At 49.1% G+C, this 16,272-nt stretch overlaps 1 protein-coding gene across 1 annotated transcript in view; it reads left to right on the top strand.

The window, feature by feature from the left end:
* The window catches only part of UBN2 (ubinuclein 2), a 63,961-nt gene that overhangs the window by 20,931 nt on the left and 26,758 nt on the right, over positions 1-16,272 (top strand). Inside the window, exons 6-9 of the mRNA XM_045288914.1 lie at positions 8,818-8,955; positions 9,788-9,891; positions 10,869-11,358; positions 14,761-14,831. Of these exons, the coding sequence (XP_045144849.1) occupies positions 8,818-8,955; positions 9,788-9,891; positions 10,869-11,358; positions 14,761-14,831 (803 nt within the window). The remainder of the gene's footprint in view (positions 1-8,817; positions 8,956-9,787; positions 9,892-10,868; positions 11,359-14,760; positions 14,832-16,272) is intronic.

The following is a 16,272-nucleotide window of genomic DNA, read 5'->3' as shown; positions in this document are numbered from 1 at the left end:
GGCAATGAATGTACAAATGCGCTTTACACAATTGATGTGTGTATGGATTGTGATAAGAGTTGTATGAGCCCCTAATAAAATGATAAACAAAAATTAAAAAGGAAGACTGGTGTGGCACCTGACCTAACCCGATGTACTAATTTAACATTTCCGCTGTGAGGCCTGAAAAAGGCATTGTTTATGTTTGGGGCTTCATTTATTTTTTGAATGATTAAACTATAGTTAAAGTAGAAGGACAATAAAGTGTAAGGAGGGTGTGAAGTAGAATGCAAAAGTGCCCCCCAAACCGTTCTCCCAAGAGGTAAGCATGGGTCATCATCTGGAAATTTCCACGTGGGGTAAACAGACTTGGTATCCTCTCAGTAGCCCTGATGGTGTTGTGGGTAATGTGTTTGACTGTGAACCCAAAGTGTCTTGGCTTGCACCCACCAGCTCAGCAGGAGAAGACGAGGCCGTCTGCTCCTGTGCAGTTGATGGCCTTGGAAGCCCCTTGGCTCTTGCCTAGTCTGCCCTGTAGGTTCACTCTGAGTGGGAATTGGTCAAGGGCTCTTGGAAAGCACTAAAACACTGCCACAAAGGAGGTCATAGAGTTTATATTTTTAACCTCAGCCTTTCCGGATATATTCATGTTCACATCCCACATTTCCTTTTATTGCCGTGCATTCAACATTTAGAGTGTGAGTGGACTTTAAAAAGTTTGTGAAAAAGTTACACCATCTTTTAATTCCGTTTTTCCCCGAACTTTTTGAAGCTCCTTAGTACTAACTGATTGCAAAGTTTCTGTGGCACCTGACTTTTCTATGTGGAAAAATAATTTTCCCTAAAATGAAAATGTTATAAGTCAAATCCTGTTTAGCTAAGAGAAGCGTATTTGGGTTTGAGAAGCAGCATCTAGCAGCGTCCCAAGCAGTAGAAGCAAGAAGAGAAGGGGTCCATTTCATTTGAATCTAGGGAGCGTGTGTGAGTGAACAGGCAGGCTGCCAGAGTGCCTGCTGACCAGCCAGCAGTCCCAAGATGCCCTGGTCACAGTGGCCTGCAGATCTGTTCCTTCTCTTGGTGGCTGGGCCCCTCTGCCGCACCGGAGGGGCTTAGCCTGCCCCTGGTGGTAGAATTTGACGTGTAAACACATAGGTCAGCGTGTGCGTTTGCTCCGTGTGCTGAGTCATTCAGGGGCTTCAGAACCTGCCTGGGGAGATTCCAGAGCCTTTTCATGCCATTTCCCTCAAGTGTTCTGAAGCCCACCCCACCCCTCAGTCGCCCCTTGTACAGAGGCAGTGTATTTACAGAGTGTGAATATTTAGACAGGGTCACTTTCTATGTTTGGAAATGTATTGGACAAAGCATACTTGTATCTTGAATTTCTTCCCCAGTGGGGGCAGGAGGCTTTGAAATCTCGGCCAGTGAGGGCCCTTCAATCTGGACAGTGAGTGCTGCTGGCACCCAGCTCTAGAATGTACTGCATTGTTCAGTACGCTGTGCCTTAGGATAATGGCAGCATGCCCATTGCCAGCCTTTTTTGTCAATTTGTCTTGTTCCAAGTCTGCAGCTTGCCTCTGGAATCCTCTTTTTCCTATAAAATGGAAAGTGCTGGCTCCTATAGTGATGAGTATGGCTTGAGTTGCCAGGTGTATTGCTAATTCTCTCCCCACACTCATCCCTGCTCGGCCAGGCTCTCTCCTCTGTGGCTGAGAGATGCTTTAGGAGATACAGACAGCGACACTAAGGTGATTGTTGTATGCTTACAGTGAGCACATCTTTTTCCGGTCACCGCAGCAGCGCTGGGCTGCATGGATATTGACAAGGCATGTGATAGCCAGAAGAAGTTCTGGCAGCGACACACTGCCCCCCCCCCCCCCTCCTGACCCTATTTAGCACTCCTGTCATCAACCAGTCCTCTGTACCAGGCAACCAGTGTACAGGCACGATGGATGGATGGATGGATGGACAGGCAGATCTCACCCTTGGGAGTGGAGAGGACTTGCTGTTATCAAAATGTAGGGCATTGGATGTTTTCAAGTTATATGACTTTGATCGGAACTCTTAAGTTAGAACCCAGTTGGAAGATTAGATTCTAGCCCTGGCTCGCCTCGCTTTCCCATTTATTTGCAAGGATCGTGTGTGTGTGTGTGTGTGTGTGTGTGTGTGTGTGTGTGTGTGTGTGAGAGAGAGAGAGAGAGAGAGAGAGAGAGAGAGAGAGAGAGAGAGAGAGGTGGGCAGGCGGGGAGAATGAGAACTTGAGAACGAATACATACATGAAATATATCCTGTAGTGAAATCCCCCAGGGTTCGTCTGTGGCCTGCTTGCCCCGCAGAAAGATCTCTCTGTGACGACAACCCTGATCTGAAAGGCAGAGCCAAGTGTAAAGCCTTAGATTTCGTGTAAACAGACAGGTGTGGAAGGAGGGTCTGAATTCTACATAACCCAAGGGGGACCTCAGCTGTAAGTAAATGGGCAGTGCATGTACTCAGCCTAATATAAATCGCGTTTTAATATTTTATTTTGCAGCATTCAGCTTATTTGAATAAAGTGTTTTCAAGTTGCCTTTTGTAGCCCAGAATTGGATAATATATCAATTTAGAGGGTGTGCCTCGCATTTTTAAAGGAAGAACACTCAAATAGGCCAGAACCTCACTGAGAGGAAATCATTTGTTGTATTTGTGTGTGTGCGTGTGTGTAATGTGTTCTCCATCTTGGGTTGTAGAGACGAAAAGTTAAAAGCCACCCTTTTAACAAGGGTAGGTTTTGTACATAATAGTTGTTGCTTATATAACTAATTCCTGCCATATATAGGACAAGGTAGGTATGTGGTCCCAGTTTTACCAAAAAGAAGTTAAACAAAAATAGTGGTTATCTGTGGACCTGCAAAGTAATTTAGTCTCATTGCCCAGAACAGGTTCCTGGTTATTTTCATGATGCAGTTTGGGCATAGGAAATAATGTCACAAGGCTGTACCGTGAGGAGCAATGCTGTTCTATCTTTTTCATGGTCAGCTTTCTGTGTTTGTAGATTAGTTGATAGAATGAAGATCCTATAAGTACTTGATAAAATAGGCTTTTGAAGATTCTTCTTAGCCCCACATATATGTAGATTATAAAAGGGTTGAAAGAAAACATCTTCCTGATTGTTAGTGATGGGACCAGGCTGAGTAACGCTTTTCTTTAGATTCCTCTTCAGACTCTCACTCGAGCCTGTGAAGAGAGTACAGGCTCGGTAGGAGGTGCTGGCAGAGCCAGTCTGCTGATCCTCTCTTGGCTAGGCCACAGCCGCCCAGCAAAGTGTGTCCCTGAGGGTCCTCCTAGCAAGAGTCCAGAACGCTGCCTGAGCAGGCAGACGTATACAGTGGCAGAGCCCCCCAGGGCTCAGCCAGTGACGTCACCGACTGACATGATCCCAGGCCTGCTGCCCGCTTGAAGAGCCTGGTCTTCCTGAGTCTATGGTGGGACCACATGACATCTTTGTGTCAGTCTGGGTAGACTGCAGAAACAAATCCGTAGATTTGTTTGAGTTTTATCTAAAAGATAATAGTACATTAAGAAAGCATCCCAACCCAGTCCAGGCCAAGCCCATAGGTCCCATATTAGTCCATCTGTCTGATACCGATCTACAAAGTCCTCTTCAGACCACGAAATACATGCAGTGACGCTCAATGCAGGAGATCACAGGCCAGTGGGTGGAAAGTCTTTGCAGCCAGTGGCGGTGCCAGCATCTCAGCGCTGACGGGCCTCCATGTGGTTTCTCCAGTTCCCAGGCAGCGTCAGGGTAGGTCCATGTGGCTTCTCCTCAGGGAATCAGCCTTGTCAGTAGAGTCTCCAAGGGAGTGAGTAAAGTGAGAAGATGTCTCAGCTTCCAAGGAGGAAAAATCGGAGTTCCCAGAATTCTCAGGAGAAGGCCATGCCCACACAAGAGCCTTGGTTATATCTTGATTGACAGGCCTGACTCCACCCCTTCACTCACAATCCCCTCAGATTGACACCAGATGATGTCACGACCACACCCTTCCCTCAGGAGCACAAAGGAAACAGGTGGAGGCATCTATTTAAAGGCTCTCGGAGGAAGCATGGTACCAGTGTCTGTAAGCAGAATGCACAGGTGCATTTGTTTTCTCGGAACTCAACATCTCCCAAATCCTGACCACTTCTTTTTACTTGGGTGCCCTGGGGACGCAGTGGCCGTGCATTGGGTTGGGATCCCCATGGTCAGCAGTGAAACCAGCTGCAGCTCCGAGAGAGAGAGGACGGGGCTTTCTGCTCCTGTCAACAGTGACGGCCCGGAAAGCACCATGAGTGGTCGGTCGGTTGGTCAGTCAGTCAGTCAGTCAGTCGGTTGATGGCAGCGAGTTGGGTTTTGGTTTGGTTCTTTTCCCTTCGTTCCCAGTGCACAGGTGGGCAGGACTGGCCCTTCCCCGACAGGCCCCGCCTGCACCAAGAGCCAAGAGCGCAGTCCACACTGTCAGCCTTTTCCCTCGCTGCGTTATGACTACGGCTGACTTGGGCTTCCTTGGTTTCAGAGTGCCAGCTGCCTTCAAAGGCACATGTTAAAAAGTCATAATTTTTGTACTTACCCTTTTTTTCTTACCTTTCCAATGATTACTATTTTTCATTTTTAAATATTTTGGAAAAAAGAGGAGCTGATACCAAGGGCTCAAGTAGAAAGAAAATTTTTAGAAAATGATGGCAACTTATGTACAAATGTGCTTGGTACAATTGGTGTATGGATTGTTGTTATAAGAGCTGTAAGAGCCCCCAGTAAAATGATTTATTAAAAAGCAGAATAGTTTGCTGTGTTTCAGGTGAAAGTTTATGTGGAAAATTAGTTCCCATTTAACAGTTTTTGGCAGCTTACTCTGTGACCTGGGCTAAGTTTCCATACCGTGCCACGTTTTCCGCAGTGTGCAACTTTCTCCTGATGGCTCATTTTTGTGTTGTTTCCGGTCACCCAGCGTCTCTGCTCTTCTTTAGCTTCTCCCCTCTGCCTCGGGTCGATGTGGACCTTAGGAGTCGTTTTAGCAGCACAGTATCCATAGGTGATAGTACTTGTTTGGGAAGTCAGTCTATTACTTGAATGGAAGTAGCTTCCCTTTCAGGTTCAATGGGTTTATAGATTAGGGCGCTAGACTAGGTATCTCTAGTTGCCATAGGTCCGGTAAGTCAGAGCCTTTTTTAGGACTTTTAATTTTGTTCTACCTTTTCCTCCCCCCTAAGCAGGATGTGACCCATCATGTCTCTGGTCAGGAAGGTCAGCAATGGTAGCCATGCACCATCGAACTCTGGTCCAGCTAGAGGAGGTGCATTTCTCATGGGCCACGCGTCCCGGTTCTCTGCTTCCCTGACTCTCCTTTGCATCAGGTAGAAAGAGACCATTAGCTGTATCTTAGACAGCCACTCACTACTTACCATACTAGATGGTACATTGTCATCATTATGAACTCTGTTGGACCAGTTGACCACTTGTCTCATGAGACCATGGGCCAAGCCTTAAAAATCAGTAAATCCTTCCCGTGAGTTATGAGGTCTTGGCAGTACCTGTAACCATGACGCAGGTAGGGTTTAATACAGGCTATGGATGTTTTTGCAGCACACATAGACATGAATAAACATTTGCCTGTAGGTATGTCTGTGTGCATACTCACTCATGTGCCTTCCAGGGCACATAGATACGTACACATTCACGTGTAACTACACCTATATTATTGGTGGTGATGGTTGCAAATTTGCACGTGGCAGTGTTTTCCAAATTGCCCTTATTCTTCGTGGATTTCATGCTGGCTTCATTTACCCTGGACAAGTTGGGCAGACTTCATTTATAGTGGGCTTGCTCATATTTATTTATTTGATATATTGATCGATATATTTATTTGTCACTGTGAAAAAAATTGGGCTCTTTATTTCAATGGGGACATGTCCAGTGGGGACTACTGGGAAAAGGGCACAGGCCTCCTGTATTTATTCTCTGGTGAAGTGCCAGGTAAATCAGACTGTGTGGATAGGCCTGAACCAGTCAAGAACTTAAAGTGTCATATGTAAGATGGTCTATAGATAAATGAACTAGTATTTAGCTATCACTCATTTGTTTTTTTAAGAGAAGTAAAAGTCCTTTTTTAAAACAGCTTCATTGTTTTCTTTTTTTAGTAACTCAGAGTCTATGTGTATTCCTGGTCTCTCATAAAGAAGTCTTTCTTGAAGAGTAGCTAGGTAATTTGAAGAGCCCCCGTTAGGGGCCCCAGGCAGCAGGGATTGGCCTGTTGCTGGGTAAGTAGGTCCCCACTCCCCACTTTGTGTGACATTTTCTTCTGCCCATCTTCATCGGCTGAGACAAACGTTCTGATCCAGGTGGTGAGGATGTATGGCTCCCTTCTGGGTCAGGTAGTAAGTCTGGTGCAGGTTCAGGTGTTGGGGACGTAATGCGCATTCTGGGTCTGACGTAAGCAGTTGGTGCTCCTTCTGTGCGCAGGGTGCCAGCTCCTCATAGACCTTTTGTAGTGCCTGTGCAGCGTGCTTTACTCCGTTTAACCGCACACATGCTCTGTTCTGTGGGGCTCTCAGACCCTGCTTCACAAGTCCCCCTTACAAGCCAAGAGCTAGCACAGGAGACATTACCTTTGAGCCACGGTTAGCCCTTGTGTGCGTTCTCATCAGGACCTTGTGTTGTTGGGAGCAACTAGGGAGCAGTGATGCTTACCATGCCCTCAGTAGATGATTACGACCGAATGGTTCAGCCGCATGTTTAGCCCTCGTTCTAACTTTTATTCTACAGACTTTCTTTGTGAGAGAGGATGTATAATATTTCGTGTATCCAGTGAGACCTCACACAGCAAATCAAGTTCATGTTTTAACAGTTTTTACATAAAGGATTCCATGACATTAGTTGTTTTGTTTTGTTTTAAAATCATTTTATTGGGGGCTCGTACAACTTGTATCACCATCCATCCATCAATTGAATCAGACATGTTTGTACATACGTTACCTTCATTCTTTTCTAGACATTTTCTTTCTATTGAGCCCTTGGTATCAGCTCTTCCCACCCCATCCCCCAAACCCCCTGAAGATTGTTAATATTTTCATCTCTCACACCAACCACTGTCTACCTTCCCCCATGTTTTGTGTTGTTCTCCCCCCTGTAGAGGGGTGTATGGTTATGTATCGATCATTGTGATTGGTTCCCCTCTTCTCCCTTCCTCTCCCCCACTTCCCCCTACCCATCTGGTATCACTATTCCCACTCCTGTTCCTGGATTCTGTGTGTGTGAGCTCCCTTCCCTTTCTGTACCTGTGTACGTGTTCTGGTTTGGTCTGGGCTCATGGCATGGCATTAGTTTTCCATCTGCTCCCACCTGTGCCAGCATTCTCCTTGCCTGTGTTCAGGTGGTTTGTTTTCCCGGCCCTCATAGTGTCATCATTGCTTAACTAGTGAACATTTGGTCTCTTAATGGGGTGCTTTAGTGCCTCCTTACTTTGCTAAAAGGTAACCACAGATGGTTTCGGTTCAAGGTTTGAAAAATATCCGAGCGGTAGTCTCAGGGAATCCTCTGGTCTCAGCTGGCCCAGAAAGTGCCCCTTTGTGAACGTGGCTTCTCTGTCTTTGCCTGTTCTTCCAGTGTCTGTCTGTAGCTCATGGTGGTCTGTTGTGGTGGTCGGGCACCACTTCTCTCTTCTGCTCTCGGGGTAGAGGGGGCAGGGGTCCCCTGGGGCTACAGTGCCTGTAGACTAGTTTCTGCTTGGAGACTTTGGTTTTCTTCTTCCTCTTCGCTCAGCGAGTGGAGACCACATCTAGTGTCATAGATGGCTAGTCACAAGTTTGTAAGACCCCAGATGCTACTCACCTGACTGGGATGTGAAACAATTTTGGGATGCTAGGTGACTGAGTGGTCTCATGAGACTAAGGTCCTCACACCCAGAAAATAATGTCGTGTAAAGTACCTGTAATTGTGGCACCTGGGTAGTACCCATCCTATCGGGTGGCTGTGGGTCATCTGCTTCCGCTGGATGGCTGGGAGACTGAAGAGGAGAGCATGTGCATGCTTGTACACGTCTCTGTGTATACACATGGAGTCACCTGCGCCCATCTGAGGAATACCTCATTGAGTCTTCCAGAAGTACACATGGGTGCATGCACATGTCTCTGTGCACCTACACACGCACCTGTATGCCCACAGACAAGACGTGTGCTCGCTTTGTTATTCCTGTCAAAGCACATGTGTCATAGGCGTTTGCACAGACGTCCTTTCCTCTCGGGCGCCTTTTAGCGGTCTGTTTACTTTGTGTTTGTCACACCCACATTCGGAGACACGTTCCCCTCCCCACACAGGAATCTCAGTGCAGAGAGTGACTCTCATCCCCTCAGTAAGCACCCCTCAACACTGGTGTCTGTGTGGGTCTGTGTGTCCGTTCTCTTCTTTTGGAAATGGGATCATAAAATGTGTCCTTGCTTGCTTCATGTAGCATTACGATGTCTTTCACATCCCTCATTACAGTCTGACGGGGCTTCAACATGCCCTCTTTTCTTTCCCCCTTGGCACACGCTCTGTGCAGCCCCGGTGTATGTCCCATCACTGTTCTTGGTGGCTGCATGGCATCCCATCGTAGGGCTGTGTCACTCTGTGCTCATCATTCCTCAAGCACAGGGCCTTGGGCCACCCACGTGTGCACCTGCGGCTGATGCCTAAGGGGAGCGGTGCTGGGTGCAGTCAGTGGTGATGCCGCTTTCCCAGGTGGGATTCGAGGGAGGTGCTGACATGATGAATGAGTTTCTTTGGATTGTGCTGACAGAATTTAAGGCCAAGAGGCTATATCTGTATTTTTTTTTGCTGTCTTAACCTAGTATGATGAATTAGTTCCTGCTTCTCTGACTACAAAGTATGGAGGCTTTTACATCAACACCGGCACGCTCCAGTTTCGACAAGCGTCAGATACCGAAGAGGAGGACATTGTCGACCACCAGAAGCACAAGCCACTGAAAGTGAGTGTGGGCCTCGCCACCAGCTGAGACTAGGGCACCAGGACTACGATAAGCTCTAGGGTTTTCCCCCGGGCCACAGCTGGGGCAGAATGGAAGGAGCCAGGTTAGTGGGGCGATAGATTAATCACTTGCTTGCAAATAGAAGTCTGTCAAGAAGGAACCCTAAGGATTTACTCATCGTAGGGGTGTGTGCTTTCAGCCCTTCTGTGCATGTGTCCAGTCCCCATCAGGAGTGAAGACTTGGTATAGAGACCACCGCTAGTAGCCCTGCCCCTTTCCCGAGATGAGCTGGGTGAAGCAGAGCCTCCAGCACATGGCACTGTTGGGAGGCAGAGAGCTGAGTGGCCTTGGTTTGTCAGCGTCAGTCAGCTTGGCTTGCACCAGGACCCCCACAATGTTTGCTGACAGTGAAGACCGTCAGCTTCTTCCCCAGACGACTGGAGTGGGGATGCTGATGAAACCAAGGAGTTGCACCCCTGTCTTAAATTTTATTGATTTTGTTGTGGTTGAGAACATACACACCAGTTCATCTGTTTCTCCAGGTACCTCCAGTGGGGCAGCCTCCTTCCTGAGTCTGCTGTCCCAGCAACATTGCCTTGCTGCCCCCGAGCTTCTTATCTAATCTCTGGAGTGGCCTGTGTCCATTTGATCCCAAATAGACAGGTCATAGGAGAGCACAGTGCTCAGAGCAGACTTTTTTTTTTGGCCTGTTAGCTAGGCTGCTGTTGGGTTGTCAGACTGAGGAGATTATGAGCCTGCCGGAAGGTGCTGTGGACCCAGTGCCAGGAAGTCAAGCCTCAGTGTGGAGGTGTGTTCTCTGCTCGTTTGGCAGGTTCCCAAGATGAAAGAAGATGAGATTGAGATGAAGAAGCGGAAGCGGAAAGAGGAAGGGGATAAAGAGAAGAAGCCAAGGAAGAAAGTTCCCAAACAACTGGGGTATGTGACACAGGTGTATGAGGGTGCTGTGACCTGCCGAGACTCCCTGCCCTGTAGAAGGTCAGGCTCTGCTCCAGTTGGTTCCACTTCAACCACCTTTCATTCAAGCCAACTTCAGCCAGGGCCCACAACATCTCGTCTTTCCCTCGCTGGTGAAGGAGCCTGCTGGCTGGCACAGGGGTCAGACCACCGGCTGCTAGCCAAAGGGTCCAGTCACTGTGCTGGAGGAAGACGTGGCACTGCGTCCATAAAGAGGACCGCCTGGGAACCATGGCGGTGCCTCTCCTGCAGGTGGCCCGGAGGAGGGATCGGCTTGACAGCCCTGGACTTCGTTTCTGATTTTCACTTTGTGTATATCAAAGCATCTAAGCCATGGAGTTTGGAGCCGATTTCTTCGGAGTCGTAGCTAACGGAGATCACCCCTCTTTATAATTCCTGTAGGGACATGGGAGTCCCTGTCCACTTGCCCCCCAGCACTGCTTTCCTCCACCCAGAGATGGAAAAGGAAATAAGAGTTGCAGGTAGTGGTGGATGGAACAGGGTCTAGGAAGATGGGATGTGGCAGGTCAGGGTGCCCGGTGACGCAAGCGGTTTGAGGCTGGCTCTTGGAAGCTCGAACCAACAGGGGTGCCAGGCTGCCTGCCAGGCAAGTGCATACCTCTGGGGGTTTGCTCTGTAGGTGCAAAGGATCAGAGGCATTCAGATAGAGCTTGCCTATGTGGCTACATCTTGTCTGGCTTTTTTGCCCCTTGTCTCCCTTCTTCATCGTGGTAATGCCCATTGAGTAAGCTGCCTCTCATAGGTGGCCTGACCCAGATCATGGCTGAGAAGACGCGACTGTGGCGTAGCCTGTAAGGAGAAATCCCGGTGAGAGCCATTCGCTCTGCCAGCCACCCAGGGCTTGTTTACGCAGGGCTCACACCCTCGGAACCCTACGTGCCTAACCAGTCTTTCTCTTTCCCTCCTCCTCTTCATAGAGTTGTGGCTCTAAATTCACACAAATCTGAGAAAAAGAAGAAGCGTTACAAAGATTCTCTCTCTCTGGCTGCCATGATCAGGAAGTTTCAGAAAGAGAAGGATGCTCTGAAGAAGGAGGAGCCCAGCCCCCAAATCCCTGTGACCTTGCAGACCTCAGCCCTGAACAAGCCCCCTGCTGCCGCTGTCCCACTGGGCAACGACGGCTCTGACTTACACCTGAGCAGCGCTGACCCGGACCTCCCCATTTTTGTTAGCACAAACGAACACGAGCTGTTTCAGGAAGCCGAGAACGCCCTAGAGATGCTGGATAACTTTGACTTTGACAGACTGCTGGATGCCGCTTCCGACGGCAGCCCCCTTTCTGAGTCGGGGGGTGAGAATGGGACCACCCAGCCTGGCTACACCTCTCAGGTCCTGCCCAAGCTAGTGCCCATGCTCCCAGAGGGTCTGCCAGCACTGCTAGAAAAACGGATCGAAGACCTCCGCAGTGTAAGTGCTTTTCATTTGCTACACAAACGCAAACGCCTCCTCTCACACGGCTCCTCGCAGCAGCCGTGGAGTCCTCGAAGCCAGGGTGGCTGGGTGCACGGGTCAAAAAAAAGGAGGTTGTTTATAGCAGCGGGTAGTTAACTCTTTCCCACCACCCTCTTCCTGCATTGATCTTAGGAGTGTTCTTAACACAGAAGCGTATTATTGTAACCCCAAAGTGTTTTATGAACGACTGGGCCTGTGAGCACGATGGAGAGAAGCGAGTGGCGAATACTTTCATTGCAGGAGTGTCCTGCACTTGGTCTGCACCCTGTTGGTCCAGCCATTTCAGAATTGGCTTCAGGAGCTTGTCAGCAGCCAAAGTGACCTTGCATTTTCTGTCTCCTTTCTGCAAGTCATTTTTCAGTAGAGAGACAGAGAGAGAGAGAGTGTGTGTGAGTGTCTGTGTGTAGTGTGTCGTGGTTACCAACATTTCACAGAATGTACTTTGGACCCAGGGTAGGATCCCCCCACCCCCATCTCACATTCCCTGCCCGGCCAGCTATGGTCGGTTCTGCACCCCTCGCCCTCTAAGAGAGGGCAGAGCTCCGAGGCTTCCAACCCTCGCTGGTTGTGTGACATTATTCTTATAAAATAATTGTTAAAAGTCATTGTAACGTGGACTCTTCTGGATTATAGTGACCCATTTACATAACACGCCTGTGTTATCTTTAAGGAACCCTGGGGTGGGGGGGGGGGGGTACTCAGTCGCTAACCCCTTTGCAGGAGAAAGAGAGGCCGTGGGCTTCCAGAAAGGCTGCAGCCTCAGAAGCCCCCTGGGTCGGGCGGGCTGTCCAGTAAGTTTCACCACAGTCGGGAACTTTTTGAAAAGGTCTTTCTGTTAGAGACTCCTCAGCGTCAACTATCTGATGAGAGGAGCGCTTCAGCCCTGGCCCCGGATCCGTACCTGTGGGGTGAGCCCTGCCGCCCTCAGGGTCACTGAGGGCAACTCCACGGCCCTTCAGAGGTTCCTGTTGGCATTTCAACAGCGTCTCTTCGTTCACATTCCTTTCGTGAAGTTGTGACTGAAGAGTCGATTCCCCCTCTGTCTTTACTTGTTCTGTGGTCGTGAACCTCGCGGGTCTGGGACTGGGAGCGTGTGTGGCACCATCTCCTCCCACCCTTCAGCTCCAGTGTGTGCGAAGGTCTACGTTGCTGTGGTGTCTGTGCTGTGCTGCTTCCTGCTGCACTTGCCACGTGGTAGCCCTCTAACAGAGGGTGGCATCTTGGCTGGTTTAATTGCCTTTCTGGAAGTTTCGTTTTTCATCAGTTTTCTTCTCCACTTGCACACCTGCACATGCTGCCTGGCCCTGGCTCAGCTCTCGGTGACGCTTGGCAGTGTCCTGGCTACATGCTCTCCTCAAATAGATTTAGTCTCCAGCTGTCCTGGTGGCTGCAATGAGCCAGCATCTCTGCTGCATGGCAGTGCTGCACAGCGAGGGCAGGGGCCCTGTGTTGCCTGCTCCACCCTCAGCAGCTGTGGGCTTCTGGCACAGGGCACACCTGGTGCAAAGTAGAGGTTCCTTTTTCACCACCTAGGGGCTTTCACACCAGCTGTTGGCATATTAGGTTAGGTTGGCAGCTTGTGTCACCAGAGGTGATGCGGCAGACTTGCTAATTGATTGGCTTCCAAAGGGCCACCAAGTTGCAAGCCCCTTGGGGCTGAGAGTGGGACTCAGTGGCAACTGACAGCGAGTGCCATCCTGGGGGCACCATGCGCTGGGAGTGCCGGGGAGTGGGATGTCTCTGTTAGTGTCTTGGTGACCGGGGATGGTCAGAACACCGGAGTCGCCCACACACAGCAGTAAAGAGTCTTGTGTGTGCGAGAGACTTGAGGGGAATGGAGGCCGATTCAATGTGGAGATTGCTCTTAAAGAGCAAGAGGGTGTAGAAGTGTGTTTCACCCCCTTGAATTGCCCGCCCTACCGCAGGCGTCCAAGCTGGGTCCCAGGGGCGCAGAGGTTAGTCAGGAGTGTGTTTCACCCTCTTGAATTGCCCGCCCTACCGCAGGCATCCAAGCTGGGTCCCAGGGGTGCAGAGGTTAGTCAGGAGGAGTCTTACCCTCCGAGAGCTTTCTCCAAAACTTCCTGTTGTGATTTGAGTGCACTTTGAGAGCAGGTGGTTTTCCCTCCAACAACTCAGAGACAGTGTAGCAGTACCGGGCTCCGTGTGAGGATGTCTGTCAATAGGACGAACACTGCGTTGTTGTGTAAAGTGCGGGCTGTGAAGTCGCAGTGTCCGTGAGGGTGTGGACCTGCACTCTCATCCCTGGCGCAGCCCGCTGGGGGGCCCTTGTCTGTGCACGTGCACACGGTCGTGACTACTGAGGGGCTGGGTCCCATTTTCCACCACTGGGTCTTAGAAAGACTTGGAGGCCATCCAGTGTGCTTACTTTCACTCAGTGTGTCTTCTCATTCAAGTGGGTGGCCAAGCTGTGCACATCATGAAGAGAAAATGGGTGCTTAGTGGATTCCCTTCCTTTTTTAGTCACTGCTCATTCCACTTTTAGCTTCCTTTGGAGAGCACCCCTCTCTGCCTCCTCCCAATTCCCTCTGTGCCTGGGGCCCTGTTGCTAGATTCCCAGGGGAGCTCTTGACAGAATCTGGGAAGAGCCTTATCCTTGCTCAGTCAGCAGCCAGGTAACTCGTCACTGGAGCTGGATGCGTCACTGGATGCTTCCGTGTGTTCACAGGGGCTGTAATCCTTCTAAAGATGGTGACACTTGATAAGATCATAGCACTTTAATAGACGTTCAAACTGGTATCTGTGGATGTCTGAAAAATGATTCCCCCACAGTTAGCCACATTGCAGTCCCTGGAACCACCAGTATGACTTTATGTGGAGGAAGAAAAATAAGTTATTTGCATATGTGACCAAGGATCTTGAGAAGGACTAAATGCCCTACATAACCCAGGAAAGCCCCCTTAGAAGAGCGGGCGACCGAGAGAGCTTTGATACACAGAGGAGACAGTGATGGCAGAGCAGAGAACGATGTGCAGATGCTGGTCCTGCAGGTAGAAGCCAGGGAGCCACATGCCAAGAGATGCTGGTGACCATTAGAGCCCATAGGCAAGTAGCCAGTTCTCCCCAAGAGCCTCTGGAGGGATTGTGGGCCTGCGGGTACTGAACGCGTGTCCTGCAGAACCATGAGAGAGGAGATGTCTGTGCTGGTCGCGTGCTGCAGGAGCTGCAGGGTGCCAAGACGATATCCAATCCAGTCTGGGTCTCAAATGGCTGTCTGGCTGTTGGTCACAACTCTTGTGGTATTCTGATAATAAAATTCCCTGGGGTTTTTCATTCAATATTCATCTTCAAAGTAATTGTTTATTGTAGAGTTGTACTGACAATTTTATGTTTTTCTAGGCTGCCAAACTTTTTGATGAAGAGGGAAGGAAAAAATTCTTTACACAGGACATGAATAATATTCTCCTGGAGTAAGTAATCTTCTTCTTTGATGAAAACACATTAAGACTTGGCTTTATTCACTTAAAAGCTAGAAGGCCTTTGAGCTCCATCTGCTGAGTGCAGTTGACTATCCATGCATATGCTCCCATCTCAAATCACAGCTGAGAGACCAGCGTTTGTTTCTCAGAAGAGCTGGCCTGCCTGGCATGGTTCTCAGGGACCACACTTGGTCATCACAGCTTCCCAAGAAAATGACCCCTGGACAGGATGTGTATTGCCCTGGACCGAAATGTATAGAATGCTGTCTTCCTGATGCAGTGGTTAAAGTGCTCAGCTTTGAGCCCAGAGCTTGGCAGTGCAGACCCATTAGCCACTCTACAAGAGAAAGGTGAGGCCGCCTTGCTTCCTCAGGATTTACAGCCTTGGAAGCCCTATGGGACTGTTCTGCTCTGTCTGACAGGGTTGCTGTGAGTCAAATGCAACTAGAAGGCCAACAGGTTGTATGAAAATACTTTTCTAGAAACTCAGTGTTCAGACTAAATTTGGCACAATTTTCCATCTGCTTGCATTACCCAGACCCACAAAAAAGTGACATCTAGCAAGGTTCATTAGAATTCTCACAAGTGTTCACAGGCAGCTGGAGAGTACGGGTGCATGTCAGCAGCTTGGCTGTGGGTGGGAGGAGAGCAAGGTGGTGAAGACAGAAGTTAGATTGGGAGTGGGGAGTGGGGAGTGGGGACGGCTACTATGTGAGCACAAATCATATTTTTGGTGGAAGTATACATAGCAATATCTCGCATTTCTAGACATGATGCTCCATGTCTAGAATTGTGTCAACATTTTCATGATTTCTGTTTGGGTCGACTTACATCCATTTACTTAACATCCCTGTGGTCCCGGTCTATCCCCCATCCCTTCTCCACCTTCTCGTTTAGGCTTTAAAATAGCTGGTGGCCCTCTCAACCTTACTTAATTTTAAAAATTCATTTTATTGGGGGCTCATCCATTGTGTCAAGCACACTTGTACATTTGTTGCCATTTTCAAAACAATTTTCTCTACTTGAGCCATTGGTATTGCTCTTCATTATTTTCCCCTCCTCTCATAAACTCTTGATAATTTATAAATTATTATTATTTTTTCATGTCTTACATGGATTGATGTCTCCCTTGACCCACCTTTCTGCTGTCCGTCGCCCTGGGAGGGGGTTATATGTAGATCCATGTAATTGGTTCTCCCTTTCTCCCTCCACCTTCCCTCTACCCTCCTGGTATCACTACTCTCACTAGTGGACCTGAGGGGTTTATCTGCCCTGGATTCCCCGTGCCTCCAGCTCCCATCCTATGTACATGCTCTGTTCCAGCCAGACTCGTAAGGTAGAATTGGGGTCTTGATAGTGGGGCGGAGGAAGCATTAAAGAACTAGAAGAAAGTTGTATGTTTCATCGGCGCTATCCGGCACCCTGACTGGCT

This window comes from Echinops telfairi, unplaced genomic scaffold (genome assembly GCF_000313985.2).
Source record: "Echinops telfairi isolate 266 unplaced genomic scaffold, ASM31398v2 ScPeMD7_23;HRSCAF=83, whole genome shotgun sequence".
NCBI classification, from domain to species: Eukaryota; Metazoa; Chordata; class Mammalia; order Afrosoricida; family Tenrecidae; genus Echinops; species Echinops telfairi.
Note: the sequence above shows the minus strand (reverse complement) of the source record. Positions and strands in the feature narration are given on the sequence as shown.